This window comes from Chiloscyllium plagiosum, unplaced genomic scaffold (genome assembly GCF_037043375.1).
Source record: "Chiloscyllium plagiosum isolate Xiang-an unplaced genomic scaffold, Cpla_swu_hap1 HiC_scaffold_5, whole genome shotgun sequence".
NCBI classification, from domain to species: Eukaryota; Metazoa; Chordata; class Chondrichthyes; order Orectolobiformes; family Hemiscylliidae; genus Chiloscyllium; species Chiloscyllium plagiosum.
Window position 1 is genome coordinate 91425957 of NW_028270143.1, and position 12554 is coordinate 91438510.

General features: G+C 39.8%; 1 protein-coding gene across 2 annotated transcripts in view; it reads right to left on the reverse strand.

Annotated features, from left to right (window-relative positions):
- Positions 1 to 1614: 1614 nt before the first annotated feature.
- odad2 (outer dynein arm docking complex subunit 2) overlaps positions 1615 to 12554 on the reverse strand; it is a 384917-nt gene continuing 373977 nt past the window's right edge. For both annotated transcript variants that reach the window (XM_043690488.2, XM_043690489.2), the window contains exon 20: positions 1615 to 2932. In XM_043690488.2, the coding sequence (XP_043546423.2) occupies positions 2819 to 2932 (114 nt within the window). In that variant the 3' untranslated portion in view covers positions 1615 to 2818. The remainder of the gene's footprint in view (positions 2933 to 12554) is intronic.

Below are 12554 nucleotides of genomic sequence, written 5' to 3' on the forward strand. Positions count from 1 at the left end.
TCAACACCGCTGGCTGATGAAATTCCTCCTTATCTCAGTTCTAAAGGGTTGTCCCTTCACTCTGAGATTGTGCTATCAGGTCCTAGTCTCTCCTACTTGGGGAAACATCTTCTCTATGTCCACTCTATCCAGGTTTTTCAGTATTCTGTAAGTTTCAATGAGCTCCCCCCTCATCCTTCTAATCGACACTGAGCACAGACCTAGAGTCCCCAAATTCTCCTCATATGACACTAACACAAACACTATCAAAATTACCTACATTCCTCTGAAAGTAATGAATTGGCTTTGGCCCATTTTATAATGCTCACTTGGAGATGCATATATTTCCTTTTATTATGTTGTTCCATATTGTTTCCCCATACCCTCAGGAATATGCTTTTATCAATATTTTCAAACTTGCATTCAAGAATTGTTATTGGAAAAAAAGCTCACAATTGGAATTGTATCCATGAATTTATGAATATAAATAATATGGAGCTTAGGATTTAAAAAAAAATCTCTCATAGGAAGCGAGCATCATTTGCTGGGTTAGCTTTTATTGCCCATTCTGCCATGCTCTACATGTGTTCAGCTGCCTTCTTTAACTGCTGTAATTCATTTGAATCAGGTAGACCCACAATGTCATTAAGAAAAGAGTTCCAGGATTTTGATTCAGTGACATTGAAGGAATGATAATATAGTTCCACGTTAGAATACTGATGGCTTGGAAGAGAACTTGCAGGTGGTAGTGTTCCCAGGCATGTGCTGCCCTTGTCTTTGCAGATTATAAATCACATCGACTTATTTTCGACTTTTAATTAAAATAGAAAAAAATGTGCTATGTTATGCTCAGAAGTTCAGAAGGGAGATAAAATATTACTTGCAGGTGGAGTTATTATGGTTAGTTATACCTATTCTGAATATATCAGAAAAAAAGAGCTTTGAAAAGTATTTATGAAGTTTATCACACTAAAACGTGCATATATTTTATACATATCATAATGATTTGGCATTGACCTATAAGAATCATTTTAAATCTGATATCAAAGATTTAATAAAATATTAGAAAATATAATTTTTCATGCATCAAAATTATACATTTTGCAAGAGAGGCAAAAGAACATATTCTCATGGCAGATATGGTATTTTGCATTAATAAATCATGGCAGTAGGTAAGTAACAAACCACAGCAATCAATTTTGGGTTTTCACTGCAAATGTCTAGAAAAGGAAAATGTGCAGTAACTAAATATAAAGGGCTCCTTTTACATTTGTTTACAACTGTTTCACTTACCACAGACAGAAACATATTTTGTTCTGTAATACAAACATGTAATCATAGGCAATGGAAATCCAAGACGTAATTTGCACTTTACAGTAACCAACAGTAACCAAGCTATTTATTAGATTAGCCCTTCCAAATTCTATTTTAGTAATTGAAAAGTATTTAATACGATTGGTTGAATTTTAACTAAATAATCTCATTTTATATATATTCCTTTCAGTAAGTGCATTTAGTTTAATTAGCACCAGACAACTCAATAAAACTACTGCAGTCTAGTGGTCTGGTAGTTGGCAATAGAGCATGATCTTCTATCCAGAGGGTACATGTCTGAGCCCTGTCCTCAGCTCTCTCTTAAAAGTAACTGCTTTCAATAGATGAATTAAACTAATTCCTGGCTCAGTCACTGTAAGGAACACTTTATAGGTACAGAATGGACCTTCTTGCGAATATGAGGAAGGAGAAAAATTGATAGATATAAACATGCTTCTCTCCTTTGGCTAGTCATTGAGCTATATCAACGATGGTTAAGGAGTGCATGGCATAGTCTGTCACTTTTTTGACTAAACAAAAAAATATGGTACTAAAATGTAGTGAGACCATTTAAAATGGAAAATTGGGAGGTGATGCAATTGGAAATAAAATAGTTTAAGTTCTTTATTTTTCAACCAAACACAATTCATGAGCACTGAGCCAAAGCCAACTCAGTAACACTTTCTCCAGAACTTTAATATCTTTCTAAAAGCACAAATGTATTCATAGTAAAGTACATACCACCTTCTGTATCAAATTTTGTTGCTCTGTTAAATGTTATCACACTTCCATTGTAATAATTTTACAAAATGTATTTCCCAGTAGCTGGCACACATTGGTATTCAACATATATATAGATTGCAGACACAAATAAGTATTTAATTATTATGCTATGCTGGCAAAGACACTTCTGAAATGTCTTTTAAAAATCTTGCAGGCTTTAAGTTGATGTACTGACTACTCCCTGAGCAGTGAATCCTGCAGCTGTTTGGAGTTCTCAGTTACTGTAACACAATACCAGATCTTTGCTTCTGTATTCAGACTTCTCCTGTGGATTATAACTTATGGAACAGAAGAATGCCTTACAACAACATGATTATATAGATTTTGAGTGAAAAAAATTGCACAAGACATCTTTAATTTACTATGTAACCACACTCACTGCAGAAAAATTACAACTTTATTTTGACAAAAAAAACAGATCAACTGATGTAAATAAATGATCATTCTTTTAGACAGATTTTTAACAAGGATCCAGTAGTACTTTTGAATTCCAAATAAATTCTCTACATATTTAAAAATGTATTTCATGTTATAGGTAGCACTATTCCAGAATTGATTTGTTTCTATATGATTTTTAGAAATCAGAAGCAGCTTTTGGATTTCTATTAAGCATCTGGTTTATTTTAGCTCATACAAAAGGTCTTTCATGTTCATCCAGAAGCAGTACTCAGTAAATCTTTCTTTTATTATACCTGTGCAGGTAATAGCTCCTGAGAAAGGAAATGTGGAGTGTGCACTGTTTTCATTTGTAGCGAGCCTTCTCATTAGCCAGGGCAAGCCTTCGAATGTTTGCGATGCAACCGGCAGCTGCTTCCTGCAGAGCTTCATCTGTGGAATCCATCAAATTCAAAAGCAGCTGTGAATGGCAAAAAGTCAGGTAAGAAAAGGAGATTGGTGACATGCAGCTAAAAAGGAAGGAAAAAAGGATGGGGAGAAAAAACAAAAAAGAAATAGGATAGTTCTAGATGGAGAAAAGAGGTAAATTACATTTATATTTGCAACACTAAATCATCATCACAGCTGCTGTAATGAAAAGCAGAACCTTCCCAATTGCATAAGTGAAAAATCGTAGTCTTATTCATCAAAAACAGAAATTCAAATTGAACCATTTGATTTGTTGCCTTTACACATTAATAACAAAAAACATTTGTTAAAGAATCTTGAAAAGCTGCACAAGAGTAAACTTTGTCCTTGTTCTGCATATGGTATTTAAGATAAGGCACAAGTTGTTGTTCTACTGAGAAGAAACTGAGCCTATTTTTTTTCAGCAAATTCGTAATATTATCAGGTCCCATTGGTCAGCGATTTATCCATGAGTCGAAGTATGACCTAAATCATAGGGTCGATCTCAGTTGTTTTCTAAATCAGCAAGGGTCTGAACCAATAATGCAATACATTAGAGGTTGCAAATTAAATTTTGAACTTTGCTTAACAAGCTGATGGCGATACTTCTTGGCTAAAGTGGAAATCAGAAAAAGGTTCAAGCAAAAAGGTTCATTGGTTTGCAGTATATTAAGAAAATTAAATAATTAACCTTCAGGATATACTTGCCTGCCATTTATTTACTAAATGATCTTTACTCCAAATACTCCAAGTTTCAGATTATGGTCTAAAAGTAAACTTAAATTTTCTCTGTTATACTCAGGACTTCCTTTTTGCTCAAATCTACAGCATTTGTACTTTGAAATGAAACAAATTTATAGAACATAGAACATAGAAAAATACAGCGCAGTAAAGGCCCTTTGGCCCTCGATGTTGCGCCGATCCAAGCCCACCTAACCTACACTAGTCCACTATCCTCCATATGCCTATCCAATACCCGTTTAAATGCCCATAAAGAAGGAGAGTCCACCACTGCTACTGGCAGGGCATTCCATGAACTCACAACTCGCTGAGTAAAGAACCTACCCCTAACATCTGACCTATACCTACCACCCCTTAATTTAAAGCTATGCCCCCTCATAATAGCTGACTCCATACATGGAAGAAGGTTCTCATGGTCAACCCTATCTAAACCCATAATCATCTTGTACACCTCTATCAAGTCACCCCTAAACCTTCTTTTCTCTAATGAAAACAGCCCCAAGTGCCTCAGCCTTTCCTCATACGATCTTCCTACCATACCAGGCCCCAACATCCTGGTAAACCTCCTCTGCACCCGTTCCAGTGCCTCCACATCCTTCCTATAGTATGGCGACCAAAACTGCACACAATACTCCAGATGCGGCCGCACCAGAGTCTTATACAACTGCAACATGACCTCAGGGCTCCGGAACTCAATTCTTCTACCAATAAAAGCCAGTACGCCATATGCCTTCTTCACTGCACTATTTACCTGGGTGGCAACTTTCAGAGATCTGTGTACATGGACACCAAGATCCCTCTGCTCATCCACACTACCAAGTATCCGACCATTAGCCCAGTACCCCGTCTTTTTGTTACTCTTACCAAAGTGAATCACCTCACACTTACCTACATTGAACTCCATTTGCCACCTTTCTGCCCAGCTCTGCAACTTATCTATATCCCGCTGTAACCTGACACATCCTTCCTCACTGACAACAACTCCACCGACTTTCGTATCATCCGCAAACTTGCTCACCCAACCTTCTAGCCCCTCCTCCAGGTCATTTATAAAAATGACAAACAGCAATGGTCCCAAAACAGATCCTTGCGGAACACCGCTAGTAACTGCAATTTAAAGGTGACAATATTGAAATTCTGACAGAGTTAGATTGGAGCTTACAATTCTTTATTTGAAATTAAAAAGAGTTATATGTGAGATACCAAATGATTCATGAAATGCAAAAACAGTATGTTACATAAATACAGAAAGAGTGGTGATGCACTAGATTTATTAAGGTTGATGAGAGCATTTTAAAATAACTTCAATATTCCAGCATGAAAAGAGCAGACAGTATAATGTTTCTATTTTGCTTCTTAGGGAAACCTAGTGATCCATTTTCTGAGGTTATTTTTGTGTCAATAACTTTGAATAAGAGACTTGGAATCTCAAGCTTCATTTTTTTATCCAGTAATCATTGATAAATGATGACAGTTTAGGTCATCAATCTCTTCTTGGTGCTGGGAAAAGGAGTAGGTTGTACTTTTAATTCTATTGTAATCCTTCTTGGATAGGTTAAGTTGTTCCTGGGACAGATGACAAGTTCTTGATTAATATTCCATAACTGAACATGTTAAATAAAGATTATGTACAAACATAAGAAATATTGGATAAATACAGGAAGGTAATTTGAAAATCTTTTGTCTTTTACAAAAAAAACATAAAATCAAAACTGAAAAATGAGCTCCAATTTAAATAGTTAAAAGTAGCAAATTACATCATTTTTGAAGTAAAATTGAGAACAATCAGACACAATTATTGCTTGCTTGCATAACCAGTTATACTACCTGCATTGCATAAAGACTATCAGGCAACAAATTTTTGTGTTACACCCATTCATGAGTTCATTATATGACTCTTTGGCATAACAAATTTGAACTACAGGATCAACAGTTTGCAGAGGATCCCATAGTTGTGACCACCTAAGATACACTTCACACAGCAAGCAAAATATGTACAGCTTCCAAAGAATTTGAATCTTGTTGTTGAGGATTTTATGCTAATAAATTTGAACTTTATATACTTTTGCAGCAATGAGAATAATCACTGGGTCATATTCAATGTATTCTCAACTTGTTTCTGCTAATACACATCTAAATTTCCCATCAATCTCATTAGCATGTGCAATAAAGTAAAAATCAACAGGTTAAATGTGCACTGGAGAAAAGTCCACTCATACCATATTGTTCTCTAAATATGGAAGTTAAATTTTCCAATTATCTTTCATAAACATTAGGTACTGCTCACTTAAAAAACCAGACCGACTGCTGGAACTCTCCAGAGCACTTACGAATGCAAATAGTGCCCAGGACCCTATCAGACGCACCCACTTCCCTTGCTGATGCTGGAACAGCAAACCCAGAAAGATCGCATGCCCGACCTTCCTGACCAGGGCGAGAACAAGACCTGACTCCACAGTGACCTGACATCGAGAAGGCCCAACCAAAAAAACCCTTAGGAACTTTCAAGGCCATGGCTGCTGCCCAGGAATCCATCAGGAGCACATAATTACTTTCTAGAGCAGGAGATCTCCCTCACCAATGCCCAGGATCAACTAGGAACAGTCACTTACCTAGGAGACGTGGCAGATATGCTAGACTTCAGAAGAGACTGAAACTTCAGGATTTTAAGTTCCCCCTCTTCAGCATACTTGTGGCAACTGTCCAAGCCATTGAAAACAAAATGGATAACCTCAGAGCTAGACCCACCTTCCAAAGGGAATTGAAAGACTGCTGTGTGCTCTGCTTCACAGAAACATGGCTCACTCCTGCTGCAACTGACTGTGCCTGAGGTGGGTCGAATGTGGTGCTGGAAAAGCACTGCAGGTCAGGCAGCATCCAAGGAGAAGGACAATTGACATTTTCGGGCATAAGCCCTTCATCAGGAATCTGAAAGGCCTTCATCATGGCTTATGCCAGAAACGTCGATTGTCCTGCTCCTCGGATGCTGCCTGACCTGCTGTGCTTTTCCAGCAACACACTCTCGACTTGATCTCCAGCATCTGCAGTCCTCACTTTCTACTGTGCCTGAGGTGGAAATAGTTGAGAGCAAAAAGTTTCAGGGAGTGATGATCACCAATAATCTGTCCTGCCGTGTCGATGCAAAGGTTAAGAAAGCACAATGATGCCTCTATTTCCTCAGGAGGCGAAGGAAATTTGGCATATGGACAAAGACTCTTACTAGTTTTTATAGATATACCATAGAAAGCCTCATATCTGTGTATATAATTGTGTGATATGACAACTGCTCTTCCCAAGATCACAAGAAACTACAGAGTTGTGAACGCAGCCCAGTTTCCCATCTATTAAGTCCATCTATACTTCCCACTGCCTCAGGAAAGCAACGTACACAATCAAAGACCCCTCTCATTCCATTATACTCTCTTCCACCCTCTTCCGTCAAAAAGACACATGCAAGCACAGCTTTTTCCCCGCTATTATCAGACTTTTAAATGGACCTCTCAAATGTTAATGTTGATCTCCCTCCCTACAGGTTCTCTGCAGCTGTACAACTATATTCTTCACTTTGTTCCGCTATCCTGATGCACAATGATAGTACAATCTGCCTGTACAACATGCAAAACAAATTTTCTACTGTATCTCAGTACATGTGACGGTGATAAATCAAACTCAAATTCAAACTCAAATGGAATTGAGGAAGCTTAGTTATTTTTTAATATGACTTACTAATGTCATAAAAATACATTCATTGGAATAGGTTGCAGCTTGGACAAATTTAAACAAAGTTACAGACGACAAATTACAATAAAATACTGGAAAATGATTTGGTTGTCTTCTGTACCTAGAAGTATGGAATTTTACATTCTTATTGAACTAATAGAATTGCAATAAATTCATATGTATGGCTCTTCAACATGGAATTATAGCCATACATAGATGCATTCGGGCAAGGAGTCAGGGCCCAGATATTCCAATGGCCATATGGTAATTGGAAAAGCGTGGTTTGGCGTTGTATGTCAGGATTATGCAGAATCTCCACCAGAGCTGACTCCATTACAATTGCCTGGGAATTTGATCCTTCTAATGGACAATTCCCCCCTATCTGGAACCCCCTGAGAAGAGTCCCTAAAGTCAGAAAATTTGGATGATTTCAACTCACCTAAGCTATTCAGTTACTCAGGAAAAGATCATGAAAATCTATACTCTAAATCATAGGTAACTGGCTCCTAGATCCCCACTAACCCTCTCCAAAACAACTGCACTTGCCCAACCTGACTATTCCCCACCCATCATAAGTGAACTCTGCCATTCCTTCCCCTACCTGACATCCTGGACATGTAACACCCCACTCTGTTCCAATGATATATAGAGATCCAGTGCTACATTTTACCAGCAGCAGCAATTTAGTGGTGCTGCTGGGGCTGCTATCCTTATTAAATATCACCGGCTTCTCACAGAAGGTGCACATCAACAGAGCATCAGGAACAGTGATTACTGTTGGGATTACCCCTGGAGTAAAAGGAATAATTGAGGGATTTCCTTTTAGCTGGCAATAGTCAGGTAGGTCCTGGTGAGGGAACTGGGAGTTGCTGGGAGCAAGCAATGCAAATGCTGTGTGGGGTGGCAATTGCTTCTCCATGGATCAAAGAGTCTCCAGAAAGGATCGTTGTATTTGGAAGACATGATTGCTGGGAAGACATGATAGTTAATCTCCAATCAGTGCAGAGGGCTCCTTTGCTATTGGTCAAATGCCAGCAGAGGTGGGAAGAAGCCCTTAATTGGCCATTTATTTGCTGAATTGGGCATTGGCAATGTCTTCCACATTGTTCACTCCTAGATAGGCATTGGGTACCTGCACAAGTTTGCTAGCTTATCTGCCACTCAGTCCAGCTGCTATCTTTTGGCCACAACATTCCCCCGATCCTCAGGAGATAGCATCACAGAGCATATTTGCTTAATGACAGAAAGACTGAAAAATCTGCAGGCAGCTATGTGCATAAGGAATAATGAATATTGTTTCTTCAAAGTTGATAACATTCAGGAAACTATATATTTAATACCTTTTAGAAATTGGTAATAGGAAAGAACAGGATAGATGTGTATGATTTCAAGAAAGCAAACCTCAATAAAATGAGGATAAATTAAAAGTACAGCTGTTGAGGAAGAAAAAGATTTTTTAATAAACTAGTTAAATATGCATGATAAGTATATATCAAAAAGAAATGACCTCCCAAATGATTGACTACAGATATTATAATGCAGATAAGGAACAAAAATGTGTTAGAGAGTGCCTACACTGACGAGAAGGGGAGAGCTATGACTATAAGAAAATGTCAAATACTTCACAAATGGCAGAAGATGACAAATGTCAATAAAACAAAGGCATTAAATATAGTAGTCATTAGTGTTTCCATTACAAGAGTGGTTTAAAATAAAGTTTGCACTTTAAAATATAAACATGGTGGAATAATTCAGATCGAAGGAAAAATTGTTAGACTACTTAATGGCTACTTTATTTAATTGTATATCATTGAGGAAAACATCATTTGATTGGTCAGAGTATTGAGTACAGGAGTTGGGAGGACATGTTGTGGCTGTACAGGACATTGGTTAGGCCACTGTTGGAATATTGCGTGCAATTCTGGTTTCCTTCCTATCGGAAAGATGTAGTGAAACTTGAAAGGGTTCAGAAAAGATTTACAAGGATGTTGCCAGGGTTGGAAGATCTGAGCTACAGGGAGATGCTGAACAGGCTGGGGCTGTTTTCCCTGGAGCGTCAGAGGTTGAGGGGTGACCTTCTAGAGATTTACAAAATTATGAGGGGCATGGATAGGATAAATAGACAAAGTCTTTTCCCTGGGGTCAGGGAGTCCAGAACTAAGGGGCAACCTTTTTATGCAGAGAGTGGTACGTGTATGGAATGAGCTGCCAGAAGATGTGGTGGAGGCTGGTACAATTGCAACATTTAAGAGGCATTTGGATGTGTATATGAATAGGAAGGGTTTGGAGGGATATGGGCTGGGTGCTGACAGGTGGGACCAGATTGGGTTGGGATAGCTGGTCGGCATGGACGGGTTGGACCGAAGGGTCTGTTTCTATGACTCTATGATTTGATTTAATTTATTTACTGTCATGTGTAACCAAGGTACAGTGAAAACCTTTGGTTATGAGCAGTACAGGCAGATCATAGTAAGCAAGGACATACAGATCATAGGATATAAAAAAGGTTTGGTCTGAGGCATACATTGCACAGAGCATGTGCTAAGCAAGATTAACATGAGCAAGATCAGCATTATTTGAGGCTCCATTCATCAGTCTAATAATGGCCAGGAAGAAGCTGTTTCTGAATCTGCTGGTGCATGTGTTCAAGCTTCTGTATCTCCTGCCTGATGGAAGAAATTGTGGGAGAGCATTACTGAGATGTGATGGGCCTTTGATGATATTGGCAGCCTTTCCGCGGCAATGAGCTGTGTAAATGGAGTCCATAGATGGAAGGTTGGCTTCCGTGATGGTCTGGGCTGTGCATACAACTTTCTGTAGTTTCTTATGATCCTGGGCAGAGCAGTTGCCATATCAGGCCGTTATGCATTTGGACAGTATGATTTCAGTGTTCCATCTGTAAAAGTAGGTGAGGGTCCTTATGGACATGCCAAATTTCCTGAACCACTTGAGGAAGAAGAGGCATTGTTGTGCCTTCTTGACTGTTGCATCTACTTGGGAAGTCCAGGACAGGTTGTTAGTTATTGTCATCCCTAGGAACCTGATGCTCTCCATCCTCTCAACCTCAGTTCTGTCGATGTAGGTGGGGGCATGTTCTCCTCCTTTCTTTCTGAGGTCAATGATCAGTTCTGCTGTTTTGCTGAAGTTGAGAGAGTTTGTTCTTATTGCACCATGTCTCCTTTCTGTATTCTGACTCCTCATTGTTGGATATCCGTCCTATGATGGTGGTGTCATCAGTAAACTTGTAGATGCTGTTCGTTCGGAATTTGGCAACACTGTCCTAGGAGTACAGGGAGTACAGTAGGGAGCTGAGGGCACATCCTTGGGGAACTTAGTGTTGAGGATTATTGTGGAGATGGTGCAGTTGCCTATCTTCACCGATTGCGATCTGTGGGTCAGGATGTTGAGGATCCAGCTGTAGAGGGCAGAGCCAAAACCAAGGTCTTGGAGCTTTAAGATCAGTTTGGACAGGATAATGATGTTGAAAGCAGAGCAAAAGTCTGACGTAGGCGTCATTGTTGTCCAAATCTTTCAGGCATGAGTGTAGGGCACAATATATGGACCTGTTGCATCAGTAGGCAAATTGTAGGGGATTGATGCTGGAGTTGATGTGGGCCATGACCAGCCTCTCTTGTGATTATGGTGGTCAGAGCCACTGGGTGGTAGTCATTAAGGCACATTACATGTGCTTTCATAGGTAGTGGGATGATGGTGGTCTTCTTGAAGTAGGTGGGGACTTCAGCTTGTAGGATGGAAAGGTTGAAGATGTTGGTATGAAAATGCCCTGAGGGGGGATCCAACATGGCGGCGACCCAGCAAGTCTGAGTCTACAGTGCTCCTCCCAAGACCTGCGCAAAGTGGGTCACCCACCTCCATCACACTCACCAAATCATTTAAAATAGCTGTTTAATTTAATTAGTTGTTTAGTATTGAATTTAAACAATTTAATCTTCAGTAAAAATGACTAAAGGGAAGGGAACCCGCAGCTCTCAGCAAGCAGGAACCCCTCCCTCACCCTCTCCAGCTGCAGCAGAGGCGTCCGCAGCTGCCCCGGGGGACTTACCTACAATGGCCTTGTGGAAATCATCTCCAAACTGGATGCAAAGATCGACGCTTTTATTGAAGAATCCCGAAATCGATGGGACTCACTCTCAGCCGCGCTGCAAAAGCACGACCGAGACTTTAAGGAAATCGAGCGCCGAGTCGGAGAGGCGGAGCAAAAGGCCGCGACCTCCGAAACTACAGCACAATCGGCCGTGGATCGGGTCCGGACTCTCGAACAGTGAGTCCGGACCTTAGAGAATCACATTGATGACCTCGAGAATCGAGGTCGTTGAAAAAATATTCGTTTGCTGGGCCTTCCCGAACGGGAAGAGGAAGGCCAGCTTACAGGGTTCCTTGAACAGTGGCTTCCACAGCTGTTAAATCTGGAGGCTGGATCAGGCCAGGTAAGGGTAGAATGGGCCTACCGGATTGTAATACGCGGGCCCGGCTCGAACCAGCGCCCCTGCCCGGTCCTGTTCCGGCTGCAGAGCTATAAGGAGAGGCAAATACTCCTAGAAGCCTCTAGAAATCTTGGTAAAGATCCCCTCGCCATGATCTATAAAGGTTCCAAGATCATGTTATTCCAGGACTTTTCCCCAGCTCTGGTCCAAAAGAGGAAGGCATTCGATGAGGCGAAGAAGTGTTTAAGGGACTTAAATATTCAGTACTCCTTACGCTACCCAGCACACTACGCTTTAACCATGAAGGATCCGTGTATAACTTCGGATCGCCGGAAAAGGCTAAGGAATTGTAAGAGATAATTGATGTTGGTTTGCATTCCCCCCACTCCGGTTTATATCCCCCCCTTTTCTTTTTTTAACCATACTGTTTAATATTATCTTGGGGGATGGGGAGAGGGATTTATTTATTTGTTCTCTACTTAACGTTTTTTTTTATTATTCTATATATATATAGGCCAGGGGGTCTAGTTAATGTTGGTGGGGGGAGGTGGTTACCTTATTCTATTTTACCTCTGTCTCTAGGAACGGGGTTGTTTTTTCCCTTGTTATTTTGTATTATTATATTTAATTATTACTTGTTGAGGTTGTAATTTTATAGTTATATATGTTTATACATGGTATTAACATTACCAAATATATCCAGGTGTTGGTGTTGGTGGAGAGGGTGCT